The sequence below is a fragment of the Orcinus orca genome, chromosome 19, assembly GCF_937001465.1.
Source record: "Orcinus orca chromosome 19, mOrcOrc1.1, whole genome shotgun sequence".
NCBI lineage: Eukaryota > Metazoa > Chordata > Mammalia > Artiodactyla > Delphinidae > Orcinus > Orcinus orca.
Window position 1 is genome coordinate 47,905,340 of NC_064577.1, and position 15,299 is coordinate 47,920,638.

The 15,299-nt window shown below is 39.7% G+C and overlaps 1 protein-coding gene across 17 annotated transcripts in view; it reads left to right on the forward strand.

Annotated features, from left to right (window-relative positions):
- The window catches only part of ACACA (acetyl-CoA carboxylase alpha), a 283,052-nt gene that overhangs the window by 195,657 nt on the left and 72,096 nt on the right, over positions 1-15,299 (forward strand). For all 17 annotated transcript variants that reach the window (XM_033431572.2, XM_004271716.4, XM_033431570.2 and 14 more), the window contains one exon: positions 10,614-10,883. In XM_033431572.2, the coding sequence (XP_033287463.1) occupies positions 10,614-10,883 (270 nt within the window). The remainder of the gene's footprint in view (positions 1-10,613; positions 10,884-15,299) is intronic.

Here is a 15,299-nt window from a genome sequence, read left to right on the forward strand (position 1 = left end):
GATGGGCACTAGGTGTCAGGGTTTTTCCTTCTCAGCAGCCTAGCCTTCAGATAAGCCTCTTGAATTGCCCTGTTTGGTGAGGTAAATCCAGCAGTATCCTTCCCTTTTTTTTCAGTTGGTATGGTAGGCTTTGCCTAGTGTTCCCACAACGTGCAATTGCTCTCTTAACCCTTTGGGTGGAGATCTGTTGAATCTTACATCATGATTGCACATTTTTACAGGAAACATTTTTTAGAAAGAGGATGATCGAGGAGGGAAATAAGTAGTATAAATTAAAGTTCGAAGGCTAGCTGCCATTATGACTGGTATCTTGGTTTCAGTTCTGCTTTATGTTCTGGGGGATGAAATGGTGGGGATTAAGAATTCAGTTCTAGAACTGCTCAGCCTTGCCTGTATTTAACTGTCGTCTAATTGTTGGCAAGGTACTGTTGTCCAGTTCCACGAAGGTGTAACTATCTCTTTAACTTTTTTATTATAAAATATTTCTAACTTATAGAAAAATATGGAGTGATATGACAAATATCCCTGCATCTATTGACTAGCTTAAATAAATCTTACCATTTTGACACTGCATCTCACTTATTTTTGCTATAATCCTTTGAAATCTCTAATTTGAGTGTAAAAACAAAAATAAAATTTAGGAGTTGGATAGGGAAAGGAGGTTGGTAAGCTTATGTAAGCCTGAAAGATTGGAAGAAATTAATTAGTAGATCTATTTTGACAGTTCTTAGGCTGGACCTCTTAACCCAAAGGACCTCTTATTTTAGAAAAACCACCATAACCCTCTGTCTTAATTCACTTGGTTGACATTTTCCATACTCTCAAAGGAATTGCTTGGGCTATCCTGGACTTAAATTCTAGTGCCATCCATGATGCTTTGAAACTGACTGGAGAGAGCGTTTGTGGGCTTGAGTTGAGTAAGGAAAGGGTTGACCATTTCTCATGCGAACAAAACCCAAGTATTTTTCTAGTTTAACATTAGGCTTTTGCCTATTGTTTTACTCGATTTAACCTCAGAATAGCTCCATGAATGGGAAGCTAATTTAGATGTATTTTACTGTGCTTTTGTTTCATTCTTATGAAATCAGTTTACCTTTTCATGCTGGGTGTGGAAATTGAGTCCATATCAGTCTTTTAGATGTGTGTTGGAAAAGAGGCATATTTGTATTGTAGCATGCTGAAGGTGAGCTCTGAAATAGACCCAAGAAAAGCAGATCTGAAAAACAGGATCATGGTCTGTGCACTGACTGTTCAAGTTATAAAAAGAGACTAATGGTCCTTGCCACCAATCTGTCCCTGAAGATGGGAGAATGTTTCTAAGTGCTTTGAGATCCTCGGCAGAAAAGTATCACATTCCACTGATTATATATAAACATTCATAATTTGCACTTACCTTATTTTTCATCAAGGACTTTAAAAAACCAATTTTGAATCTTTTTAGCCTAGCAAGATAGGAATTTCAAGTACAGAAAAAGACATATTACGGAATACATGGTAAGATCGTTTTATTTAAAATTATTGTGCACTTTTCTTCTTTTAGCCTCATTCTTAGTGAGTGTGTTTGGCTACAAGTCTTTGTCTGAAATGCTCTTCAGAACCAAAGTTGAGTCCCTCATTAGAAAAATATTGAGGCTACTTTTGAAAGCTAGGTCTTGCTGCCGTGGAATTACTTCTAATGAATTCCTAACACTGTTCTTCTGGGATGTATATATTTTTCTTCAAATTCCTTCTGAATGTCTGTTATTGGAGCTGGAGAGTTCTCATCGGGTCAATTAGTTGATTTTGACTTATTTCATTAGTAGCAAACCAAGGCCCAATGAGGTTGACTGACCTTGAAAATCCTAATGCATCCCTTGGCCAACCAAAGCAGCACTTGTGGAGGGCTCCTCAGTGCCTTTCAAAAGTAAGTCCTTAAGTTAGCCTTTGAACAAAAGGATGAACTTGCCAGCATTTTCATACATCTTGATTTTTAAGATTTTACAGAAAAAGGGTGTGATATAGTACCCTATGTCAAGAAATTTTACAGCTCCAACCAGAGGCAATAATGAACATCAGGACTGCAACAGATGACACCAGAGGATGAAGTGTAGCGTGGAGCATCAAGAGTTCAACATTCGTTTACATGATTAATGGGGGAGGCTTTCTGAACTGTGGTAGGCCAGCTTGGTTAATTTCCCTATCAACCAGTCACTCCGGCACCCCATTTCTCAAATACCACTGGCTTGTATGTGCTCCATTGCATGTGTTTTTAAAAATTGGTATGTTTATTAAAGCATTGTGTGTACATGTGTAAAATTACTGTGGTTTCAAGCATATAAATAGTACAGGAAGAAACAATTCCCCTGTTTAAAATTATTATTTCTAATCTTTGGTAACATTTTCAAAGAATTACCTCTGGGAAGAAAATTTTTTGCTCTAAAAATGATATTTTTCTTATCCTTTTATCGCTTTTTAGAAGGGTTGAGGTAAGTTTGTTCAGCCATTTTTGAATTATCCAAGCATGAAAAAAAGACTTTTTCAGCTGTTAAGGAAATTGTTTTCAGCTCCTTTATGTGCTCACACAACACTAGGCAACGGAACATGATATCCAGAAGATAATACAACATGGAAGGCATTGACATTTTTTCAGCATGTTTTTTCTGAATGGCACAAATTAAGTCAAATATTGCATTGCCTTATGGTTTAAAAATACACCTTTTAAGACCTATACAGTATTTTCTAATATTTCATGATGTATTTTTTTTCGCACAAGGTTCTAATATAAGTTAAAATTGTAATTATTTTTTGATAGTATCTAATTAAAAGTGAAGTATTCCATCCAACATACAAAAGGAAGGGGGAAAGGTAGCATTTTGTTATCTGTCTGAAAAGGAACTCAAGTTCATATTTCTTCTCTCTGGATCTTAGTTTTTTCATCTTCATGATGCAGATGCTGCCTGGGTCTGTTTCGGCTCTAACGTTCTAGGATTCTTTATATTTCTGCCCCAGAGCCTTGTCGGATAGTCATCTTCCCAGCATTAGCAGTAGTAGCACAATAGCTACTGGAGGCTTTGCCAGAAACACTCAACTTTTAGACTTTCAGCATGGAAAATAAATAAAGCTTCAACATCTCAACCACAGTCTAACCTGTGTTTGGGTCCATATAGAAAGATATTATTACCGATGAACTCAAAGTGTGGAGATACAAGAAAGGCAGCTGTGGCAAAGATACTCCCTTTCTACTTCCCACGGCATAGCTAGAATTGAATGCTTCTTACATCCTTGAAAACAAATTCCTGTCCTGTTTTGCCCCTTAGCTTTCCCTTCAGATTTCTTTATTGAGCTTAAATATTGTTGTTTTACTTTGTGGTAGCAGCAGCTTTGGAAAGTGCAGGTGTATACATGTGCATATGTACACTTGTACCTTCTATTCACACTGATAGTACAATTAATGTTGATGTCAATTTTGGTGTCAATTTGGGGTCATGATTAGTGTTGACACTTTGTGTCAGACTAATGGCATTCATGGGCGTCATCAGAATAAATGTTAATATTATCATGTTTTTATTATCTGTTATAGTAACATTAAACCGAGGTCCTCCCAGGAGAAAAAATACACATATGAATAGATAGATAATGCCTTTCTGTATCACTGGTGTTACTCAGCGAGAAAATGACATCTCAGGGCAGAATCCTAATCACTGTTTGGAGCATCAGAAATAATGATCACCTCTGATCGGAGGTTGTGAATAATTCATTCGGTTTGATTTTCACGTCCTGTCCAGTGATACTTTTCAAACCAAATGTGTTTCTACAGGAAAATAATGGTCCCACTTCTTATGGAAATACTGTAGCACAAATCATTTTACCCACATAAAAACAGTTAAATAAGACTGTTCTCTTCTGCTTGCCTTCTCCGCCCCATCCCCTCCTCCCTTGCTTGCGCGTGTTTATTCCAGGATCAGACTGTGGCCAAAGAAATATCTTCTTCCTTAGAACTTGTATAAGGAAAACAAATGTTTATTTCTGCTGATCCTTAACTTATTCACGGTAACTCTTTTGAACCTCTTCCCTTTCTCACTTTAAGGTAATTAGTTTAGGTGGATAATCCTACACCTAAGAAGCCTGCTAATTGGAATGCTCTGTTATCAAAAATAATCTGAAATTAGATATTTTAAAAACTGATTTATGGCTATATTAATGAAACTATAATTGGCGGTAAGTCCCTAGAACCACCTGGTTAGTCCATGCCTCTCTCGGCAAGACAATGGCCAGGGAAGAAGTCAGTGGCACTGCCAGGGACCAAAAGCCCGAGTCTGACACTCGTTAGACCATAAACCCAGCCACTCTGACAAGCCCCTTTCAGGCTACATGTGCTCACTTTGTTGCTTCCTTAGCCCTTTAGTCGTCCTTAGCCCTTAGTCCTGGAGTGTCATTTTCACTAGGTTTTATTGCATAGAAACGTTGGAGGGAGAGAGAAGCTGAAACAAGAGGATCCAGTGATGGAATTTCCTTCGGTTGGTAATTTTAAGTTAACATACAGGGCAGCTTGGCTTAGGTGAAGTCAGTGAATGTCATATTCCTAATCACATCGTCACACTTGTGTATGCTTTTATATAGTGATTGCAGAATTTTCAATATAAAACCTCCATTGTGTGTATAATATAGATAGACCCCATCCATATAAAGTAATTTGACTGAAAAACTTACGGTGTCCTAATTAAATGGGAGGAAAATATGACTGTCTTCTGAAGTAATGACCCAATCCTCTGAGACAAAGCTATTCTTAGATAGAATATTTTGAACCATTTCTCCTGAATGTTGTGACCCCCTTTTTTTTTTCTAAATCTAACAAGGGCAGAGGAAAGTGTTTTTCAAACTAGTTTTCATCATCGGACAAAGTACTTTGCATTCAGAAACCATTTCCAGTATCAAATTCAATTTTGTCAGGTGATTAGTTGAGTTTGGTAGAGAATAATTTAAAAACACAAAGCTGGCAATGGCCGTGGTGCTTCTGCACTGGAGGAGAGCAGTTGCTGTTCTCAAGTTGCAAGCCCTCTTTCAGTGACTGGGTATAGTGGATTATTGTGTTACATGTCTTTGCAGCTGTTACAGACCTGCATCTGTTGACACCATGTGTTCCTACCCCAGACTGCTGGAAGAAATAGGGGAGCGGGTGAATTGATATCTTGCCTGCCTATCAGTGCAAATGTCCTTTTATGTACATGTTTGTAAAGCTCTTTAGCCCCCTTCAAGATGAAAGGCTCTGTATAAATATAAGCTTTTGATTTTAGTACATGTTTGGAGTACATGTGGTACAGTCCTAAATATGTATTTAGCTGATAGGCACTGTTCTTGTCTATTGTACAAATATTGACTTTAAAAGTATAAATATGTATTTAACTATCAGACCAGAAAAACACTGAGGCAGTACTTCTAAGGTAGAGATATTAATATTGTATAAACCTATATATACATATGTTTACATTACACCACATCATTGCAGAGCATTTCTTTTTAAAAAAGGAAAGGATAGCCCCAACAGACTAAGACAGTTCTTGAGACTCTTCTCCCTTTAAGGTGAGTCTTGATTTTAAGTTTTCATATGTTTATTCCTCTCTTTAAATTTTATATAAATGTGATCTGTTGTAGTATAACTAAAACTTAGAGTCAGTTCCTCTAAAACATGAGAAATACGTTGGGTTGGTGAGATTTTTTTTTTCCTCCTTAAAATTTTTTTTTTCACTGTGAAAATGTTCAAATGTGCACTAGAGATAATAATATAAGCTCCCATGTACCTGTTACCCAGTGAAGAAGTATTTGGTAGTTTTTTCTCCCTTTTTATTTATTTATTTTTTAATTTTTTTTGTGGTACGCGGGCCTCTCACTGTTGTGGCCTCTCCCGTTGCGGAGCACAGGCTCCGGACGCGCAGGCTCAGCCATGGCTCACGGGCCCAGCCGCTCCGCGGCATGTGGGATCGTCCCAGACCGGGGCACGAACCCGTGTCCCCTGTATCGGCAGGCAGACTCTCAACCACTGCGCCACCAGGGAAGCCCTCCCTTTTTAATTTATAAAATTTTTAAGTTATGAAGGCATAAACACATTAAAGAAATTTGGAAAATGGGGAAAAAATTCACAGTCCCATCATCCTAAATAATTATCATCCCATTTTGCTATGTTTCTTTATTTCCCTTCCCCCCAGCCCCCAACAAGCTTTTAGATAGAGATAGTGTGTGTATGCATGTGTGCGTGTGTTGTAACACTTACTATAAGATTTAACATGTATTTAGTCTTCACAGCAGACTTAATACAATAGGTTATTATTACCCCATTTTACTGATGAGGAAACTCAGGCATATAGAGGTTACTAACTTACCTAAGGTTGTGTGGCTAGAAAACTGACTGAACCTCTATTCTGTCAGAGTCAGATTACATTAGATTCAGATTTGTAGAATATAGTTTCTGAGTCTGTGCCCTTGACTACCACACCGTTTTGCCTCTCAGAGTTATTATGGTATGCATGCAATTTTGTTATCCTGCTTCTTTAAATTTAGCATTACATCATGGGTATTTGAAAATACTGTTCATAGTCTTCATAGCCACCATTTTATAAGGCTGAACAGAACACTAACAATGACATCACTAGTCAATATATTCCCTCTAAAAAAGTTTTTATCATGACATTTATTTTTTCAGCTTTTTATCTTAAAATAATGTTAGATTTACAGAAGAGTTACAAAAATCATACAGAGTTCCCATTTAACCTCCATCAACCTTCACCCAGCTTCCCCTAACATTATTCCATTATATAACCATGTTATAATTATAAAAACTAAGAAATTAACATTGGTATAATACCATACTGTTAAATAAAATACAGACTTTGTTTTGGATTTCACCAATATTTCTACTAATGACCTTTTTCTGCTCCAGGATCCAATCCAGGGTACCACATTGCCTTTAGGTGTCAACGACATTTATGTTTGTGTTATAATTGATGTTCATGTTTCCATATCGTTTCAGCTAAGTGCAGTGGCAGTAGTCTGGAACATACTTCCTTAATTTCTCTAGTAAATGAAATTATGTGAATCATACTTTAAAGAATAAATCATTCACACTCGGTATAGGACAAGTTACTTAAGTCCTCTGTGCCTTGGTTTTCTCATGGCAATAATAACAGCTGTTTTTAAAATTAATAATAATAATAGCTACTATTGGAGGACTTTTATATGCCAGGCTCTGTACTAATTTAATGTGGTGTTCCTCTCAACAATCCCTCCGGAAAGATATTGTTATCCCCATTGTATAATTGGAAAAATTGAGGTTAAGGTTAAGGTTAAGTGACTTGTCCAAGGCTATACAGCTCATATAAAGCTGAAATTTGAACCAAGACAGGCAGATTTTCCAGCTTAACCTCCTAACTATTATCAGTATTTATTAACATTTATAGTACAGTACAGCATGTTATAAGTGTGCAATTAATGGTAGCTATTATTCTTATTATTTTTTAAAAATAAAATATTTTAATGATATTTAGTACTGTTATTCTGTGATCCCTAGAGATAAGTCATGCACGATGTTCTAAGCCTTTGGTGTTGACTATTTTCCACGTATCATTTAAAAAATGAAATGACTGTGGAACCAGCAAGTATTTATTACTCCCATATTATGTGTAGAAATGTGTAGGAGTCCTGCTATGCACTGGAATAGATGATATGATGGTTCAAGCTGGCAAGCTAAAAGCTGTCCTAGGCCATATGTGATTAATTATCAAATGAATTCTCTATATGAAGGTCTTAGTAGGTGATCAGAAGAAAGGAGTCACTTTAGACTAGAGGAAGCTTTTCTGAGGAAATGGAATTTGAACGAACCTTTATGGAACGGGTGAGATTTGGATAGGTTGAGAGGAGAGACAAAGGCAAACTTTGTATGTTAGAGTTAATATAATAGGTTACTGCTTCTAATAGTTTTTCATCAATCCCGTAGGTAATATTTTCTTAATTTTGTATGTGGGGACATTGAAGCTCGATAAAGTTAAGTGACTTTCCCAAGGTCACACAGTTAATAAGTGGTAGGGCTTAGATGTGGATCCAAGTTTGTTTGACTCCCAAGCCCATGTTCACCATTATGTGTCCCGTCATTTGATTAGCAGTAAAATCTAATTTTTAATATAAATTGAGCAACAGATTCTTCCTCAGAGATTTATCCATTGTGCTTATTCAAAACTTAATCTCTTCCAATGAGGAATCTCACTGTACCAAGACTCACACAACACTCTCCATTCTGTACTGGTACTTTTTAAGTGGGGAGGGGGACAGTTGATAAGGGACACATTTTAGAAAGACATTAAGAGTAGTGTGTTCTTGGTGCTGCTGTGTTGACACCTAATTAGAAGTCAAGGGACTTCGCTGGTGACACAGTGGTTAAGGATCCGCCTGCCAATGCAGGGACATGGGTTCGAGCCCTGGTCCGGGAAGATCCCACATGCCACGGAGCAACTAAGCCCATGCATCACGACTACTGAGCCTGCACTCTAGAGCCCACGAGCCACAACTACTGAAGCCCATGCGTCTAGAGCCCGTGCTCCGCAACAAGAGAAGCCACCGCAATGAGAAGCCTGCTTACCGCAAGAGTAGCCCCCGCTCACTGCAACTAGAGAAAGCCTGCGCACAGCAACGAAGACCGATCGCAGACAAAAATAAATTCATTAATTAATTTTTTTAAAAGTACTACTAATAATTAGCAGTCAATATTGCAAGCATAATGACCTGGCCAATTGCTGAACTGACTGCCCAAGTGACACAGAGTCCCCAGGTAATAGCAAAAGATAAGAGTGTTATTTGCTTGCCCAGTGCCACATAGACACAGTGTTTGCATTCGCATGCAAATGCTAAAGTAGATTCTTCTGGGCTTGTACCTAAGCTACTCTGGCCTAGGTGGCTAAAGTTAATATGTCATAAAATTTGGTGTAGAGCCCAATCTTCCTAACTACAAGTGCATTTAGAGGAAATAGCTTTTCCTTCCTGAAAAACAAAAGAGATGCTGGATTAGAGGGCCACGTGAGAAGGCAGTTAAAATATTTTTCCCCACGTGGGCACCATATTGATCAGCTTCTTAAAAACTATGACCGAAATTATCCTGATATTTGGAGTTTCTCTGTGCTGTTTTTTGGATGATCTGTTTCTTCTTCCTTTTCTCTGTCTTTAATGAGCAGATAGAGTAATACTGCCTTACCTCAGAAGGTGACTGGATGTTTTTTCTATGTATTATATCGATTTTGATTTGTATTTGGCCAGTGGTATATATTAAATAGCTTATATTTATCTGTAGGTGTTTCATATATATATATTTCTTAATGCTGAGAATCACAAATAGCTGTGTGGAAAGCTTCAACCAGCCTGATTACAGTGGATGTGCAATTGGATTGAGAAATGTGTACTCAGAGCTTATGATCACTGGCCCGGTTGAGTCTGGGTGATGCATGTGGCTTTCCAGGGATGCTGCTATTTACATCTGTTCATGGCCCTTCTTGATGGCTGGCTCCGCAATGAGGTGATATCCCAGCAGCCCAGGGATGAGGGACCAAGGCTGCAGATGTGGCTGGGCTCCATTAGGCAGGACCAGGAATGCTCGTCTGGTAGGCTTTGTGTTTGGGGGCGAGTGGTGGTGGTGGGAAGCGGGGGAGACAGAAAGAAACAGGAAAAAAAAAAGAATGGAAAGCATTACTTATCTAGGTATAGGGAAACAGACAGGCAGACATGAAAAACTGCAGCCGTTAACTGGGGAATGAGTGAGTAGAAAAGAAAGGGCACTAGCGAACAAACAAGTAGAAGGAGTGACTAGTTCTCATATAGAAGGGGATTAAAAGAGGAGAGGGCTGTGAGGGTTTGGGAAGAGACATGTCACCCCTGCCTATTAAGTCAGTATCATTTATTTGTGTGGCTGGCCAGATGCTACTGAACAGTGCGCAGAGATTTATATATATCATAGTGCAGCAAGAGGTTGGTTACTTGCATCCTTTGGTTTTCTAGTGTTGGGAGAAATCAGCAAGAGATGGTCACAAGGATGCAGTGTTGAGCTACAGCAAATTCTTGCAGAAATGGAAGATACCTGAAGCAAGCCTGTAAAGAATGTTGCTATTATCTGTCAAATATTAGAGGACAATAAAAGGACCCAGGGTTGTAAAAGTTGTATAGTCCATGAGAGGTAGTCCTCTTTCTGTTCTCCTGTGTGTTAAAGATTTCTTGGAAAGAATCTCACAAACGATATCTTAGTAGATAGGGTAGTAAGGTAGGGCATCCCGGATTTAATTCCCAGTGCCCCAGTATTCTTCCACACATAGCCTGAGTGCATTTAGACTTTGGTTTTTCCATCTTCTTCGAACAGACCCAAAGAAGAAATTGAGACAACTGTGAAATACATATACAGTAAACCAGCTATTCTCAACATAATCTTAGAGAAGTATGCTAGAATATTTGTTCTAGTTGCCCGCAGGGAGCTGGGCTCTTTAGCAATGCATATCTTTACCTGCAGGTTGTGTCTACGTGCAGTCTGATATCTTCAAGTAACCTGAAAAATAATTCTGCATGTAAGAAGCTTGTATTTGTTTGTTTGTTTGTTTATGCCTTTGCAGATTGGCATGGTAGCTTGGAAAATGACCCTTAAAAGTCCAGAATATCCAGAAGGCCGAGATATCATTGTTATTGGCAATGATATCACATACCGAATTGGGTCCTTTGGCCCCCAGGAGGATTTGCTGTTTCTCAGAGCTTCTGAGCTTGCCAGGGCAGAGGGCATCCCACGCATCTATGTAGCAGCCAACAGTGGAGCAAGAATTGGACTGGCAGAGGAAATTCGTCACATGTTTCACGTAGCCTGGGTAGATCCTGAGGATCCTTACAAGGTACAGACTAAGAAAAGATAATACTTCAAGTTACCATACGGGTGTGCGCGCGCGTGTGTGTGTGTACGTGTGTAGAGAGGGGTAGAAGTTTATTTTGTTTTTATAAATTTATTTATTTATTTATTTTTGGCTGCATTGGGTCTTTGTTGCCGCGCGTGGGCTTTCTCTGGTTGTGGCGAGCAGGGGCTACTCTTCATTGTGCTGCGTGGGCTTCTCATTGTGGTGGCTTCTGTTGTTGCAGAGCACAGGTGCTAGGCGCACGGGCTTCTGTAGTTGTGGCGCGTGGGCTCAGTAGTTGTGGCTCGCGGGCTTAGTTGCTCCGTGGCATGAGGGATCTTCCCGGACCAGGGCTCGAACCCATGTCCCCTGCCTTGACAGGTGGATTCTTAACCACTGCACCACCAGGGAAGCCCAAAATATATACCTTTAAATTATTCTCCTTTGGCTTCCAAGACTTATGGTCAGTCATCAGCAAAATCTCTCATATCCTCAGCTTCTTCTCTGATTGTTCTCTAATCTTGCTCTACTTGAAACCTGCCTGTCCTCTGAAGACTCTTCTTCCCCTGTAGCCCTCTTAAATGGTGACTGGTTTCTCTTTCCCTTGTACCACTGAGCCTGGAGGAAAATAGCTTCTTGCTAGTGCCTCACTGCTACTTCCAGACCCTTTTCCCTCCCTTCTCTCTGAAAACCCCTGTCTTTGAATCTCATGTCATCAGACTGTGCCGCACCGTCACTGCTCCTTATTATAGTGTTCCCTACCCTTTGGCCACTCCCTCTTCTTTGCATCTTTTAGTTGCTGGCACATTGTCACTCTCTCCAGTACTACTAGTCCTGTTATCATTCTTGACGATTGCTATATATACATAGATGATTCATCCCATTGTCTAGCCTCTTGGATCCTTGACTTCCTCTCCCCCAGTGGTCCTATCCTACATCCCAGATCAGCCTCTCATTCCCCATAATGTCAACTTCAAGCATCTCTTCCTTTGCCATTTCTCTGTCCTATCTTTCCAGCTCACTCTCTTTAGTACCCCAAGTCCAATAATCCTTTGCACTCACCAAGACCTACAACTGTTGATCCTGCCACCTTTCTTCTGCTCTTCATTCCCTCCTTACCTACTCATTTTATTCCTATCCAGCCTTAAATCCAAAGTCTACCATAGGCTAATGATCGTAATCACTACCTTTCCCGTGCCTTCAATTTCTTTGCTTTTTCTCTTCATTCCGCTTACTCCGTGTCTGTACAGAAACCTTGTTTAAATCCAACTCTCTCCATCTACTCCTTTTCCCTCACCTGCATAGCTGAACACTGATGGAGAAAAATACACAGTGCTGTTGACTGGTCTTTAAATTCAAGCTTACCAACCTCCTGATTGACAGTTTGACATCTCTCTCCTCAAACCTCCAACACCCTCTTCCTTCATCCTCACTCTTAGCTGATGATGTTGCTTCCCAATTCACGGAGAAAATGGAAGCAGTTAGAAGAGAGCCTCCTCGAGCTCCTGTATATCTGCATCTGTGCTCTTATTCTCCGCCTTCTCTCCTGTACTTTGATGAACGGTCCCTGCTTCTATCTAAGGCCAATCCCGCTATGCTTGACCCTTTTCCTTACTGCCAACTTAAGGATGTAGATCAAAACTTCTCCCCCTTCTTTCTTACATCATCACTTTTCCCCTCTCTATTAAATATACTCCTTTTTTAGCACACAGACACTTACCCTACCCCATTTTTTCCTTCCCTTTACAGAAAGACTTCTTAAAAGAGTTTCTCTTCTTGCTGTTTCCAGATACTCTTCTCCCTCCCATCCCCTCTGGAACCCATATCAGTCCCCCTTGCACCCTCACCATTCCATCAGAGCTGCTTTTGTCAGGGTTGCCATTGATTCCATATTGTTAAAATCTGAATCTCACCTATTTGACATTTCAGCAGTATTCCATGTGGTTGGTTACTCCTTCATCCTTGAAATACTTTCTCCTCTTGGTTTCCAGTACGCTTTAAAATGGCCGGTATTATGTTATGTGAATTTTATCTCAATTTTTTTAAATTATAAAAAAAATGTGAATGGAGACACATGTCAGTGCCACAGAGGCTGTGGCAGGACCAAGAAGTCTAGGACTCCCCAGCCGCAACCCCACAGGGCCCAGTGCCTCTCACCTGGTGCTGTGGCAGGATAGCTTGTATGGAAGGTGAGGTAAGAAGGAAAACAAAAAGGTGTTTTAGGGCTTGGTCCCTGGACCTCTCCTCTTTTCTGTATTCACCTTCCCTTGGTGATCCAGTCTTAAAGCTTTAAATTCCATCTATAAACTGATAAACTTCCAAATTTATATCCTGCCCCTGAACTTCAGATTCATGTATCCAGACTCAACATCTCTACCTGCACATCTGCCTAAACGTAGCTTCTAATCTTCTTCCTTAAATCTGTTCTTCCCACAATATTCTCTGTCTCAATAAATGATACCTCTATTCCTCATTTAAGTAAAAGACCTTGGAGTTATCCTTGACCTCTCTTTCTCATATCCCACTTTCTCTCTGTCAATAACTCATGTGTACATCCTGACCTTCAAAATATATCCAGAATCCAACCATCTCTGAGCACTTCCACTGCTACACAGTAGTCCAAGTCCCTGCCACCTCTTACTGCATTTATTGCATTGTTTCCTAATTGACATTCCTGCTTCTGGCCTTGCCCCTACCCCTACCCAAAGTCTACTCTCAACAGAAAATGGAATGATCCAGTTAAATGTAAATCAGATCACAACTCAAAACTTACCTCTGATTAAAACCCTTTAAGGGGCTTCCCTGGTGGCGCAGTGGTTGAGAATCTGCCTGCCAATTCAGGGGACACGGGTTCGATCCCTGGTCTGGGAAAATCCCACATGCCGTGGAGCAACTAAGCCCGTGCACCACAGCTACTGAGCCTGCGCGTCTGGAGCCTGTGCTCCGCAACAAGAAAAGGCCGCGACGGTGAGAGGCCCGCGCACCGCGATGAAGAGTGGCCCTTGCTCACCGCAACTAGAGAAAGCCCTCGCACAGAAATGAAGACCCAACACAGCCAAAAATAAATAAATAAATTCATTAAAAAATATATATATATATATCTTAAAAAAACCCTTTAAAGGCTTCCCAGCTCACTCAAGTGAGGGCCAGAAACCATATAGTTACCTGCAAGGCCCTCCCTAGATTGGCCTTCCAGTACCACTCCGTCCTTGTTCTCTTGCTGCTCCCACCTGATTCCACACTGTGGCTCTACCAGCCTTTTCACTGTTTCTTGAGCCTGCTGGACACACTCAGCAGCTTCACACTTGTGGTTCCTTCTGCCTGAATGCTTTTCCCCCAAATATCCTCATGTCTCATTTCCTCAGCTCTTCAGGTCTTGGCTCAAATGACATTTTCATTAAAGCCTTCCCTGGCTATTCTTCTAAAAGTTCAACTCTGCCAACTCTTCTGTCTCCTTCCTCTATTTTATTTTTTCCTTAAACATTATTCCCATTAACACTGTATGCTTAACTTATTTATTTTGTGTATTTTCTGACTCACCTACTAGAAGATGAGTTGTACAAGGCCAGGAATTTTTGCCTGTTTTGTTCCTTTCTGTTTGTTCTGTGTCTTAAACAGTATCTTGCACATAATAGGCACTCAGTAAATATGTGCTGACAGACATACTACTGACACTCAGTGCTCCAGGGCATTCTCGTCATAAGTCAGGCAAAATCAGTGGCAAATTCAAATTCATGTCTCTGGCATGTTGTGCTCCCTGTGGGACAAATTCAGTTAAATGGTGGACATAATTTCTCATAGTATTTTAGAAGTTTTTCTCTGCTTCCTTTTTTTTTTTTTTTTCTGAGTGACTGATTCACTTAAGGTGAACACACATATTAAATAACTAGTTTCTATGTGAGTGTGTATATGAATGTATAAAAATAAGTCAGTTATGAAGTGTTAGTATAATTTTTTAATGTACATAGGGATTAGAATTTGTTTATTTAGAAAAGCAAAAGGTATGAGCTCAGTGATTACTGATCATTAGCACTGCATAGACTTCTGATTTTAAGATTGAATATCCTAGTTTTGTGATGCTCTCAATTATCCTTGACCCGTCTATATGTTGATGGTACTATGGATTTGAGAAAATGAAGAATAGTAATTCATATAATTCTTTAATTTTGTGTTGATATCTTTAATAGAGGTGTCAGTAAAGATTAGAGAATGACCCTTTAACCTTGATGAAAAGGAAATGAGTGGAGTATACCTGGAGTTGTAGCTACAAGATATCTTGTTTCAAGGACACAGTCAGTGACTGCAGAAATAGGCACTTCCGTCTTTCAAAGAACTGTCTATGGTAGTATTCTATGAGACAGTAACTCTGAGACACGATTTGGAGATTTAAAGCCAGCTTTGGAACAAGCTGCATTATGC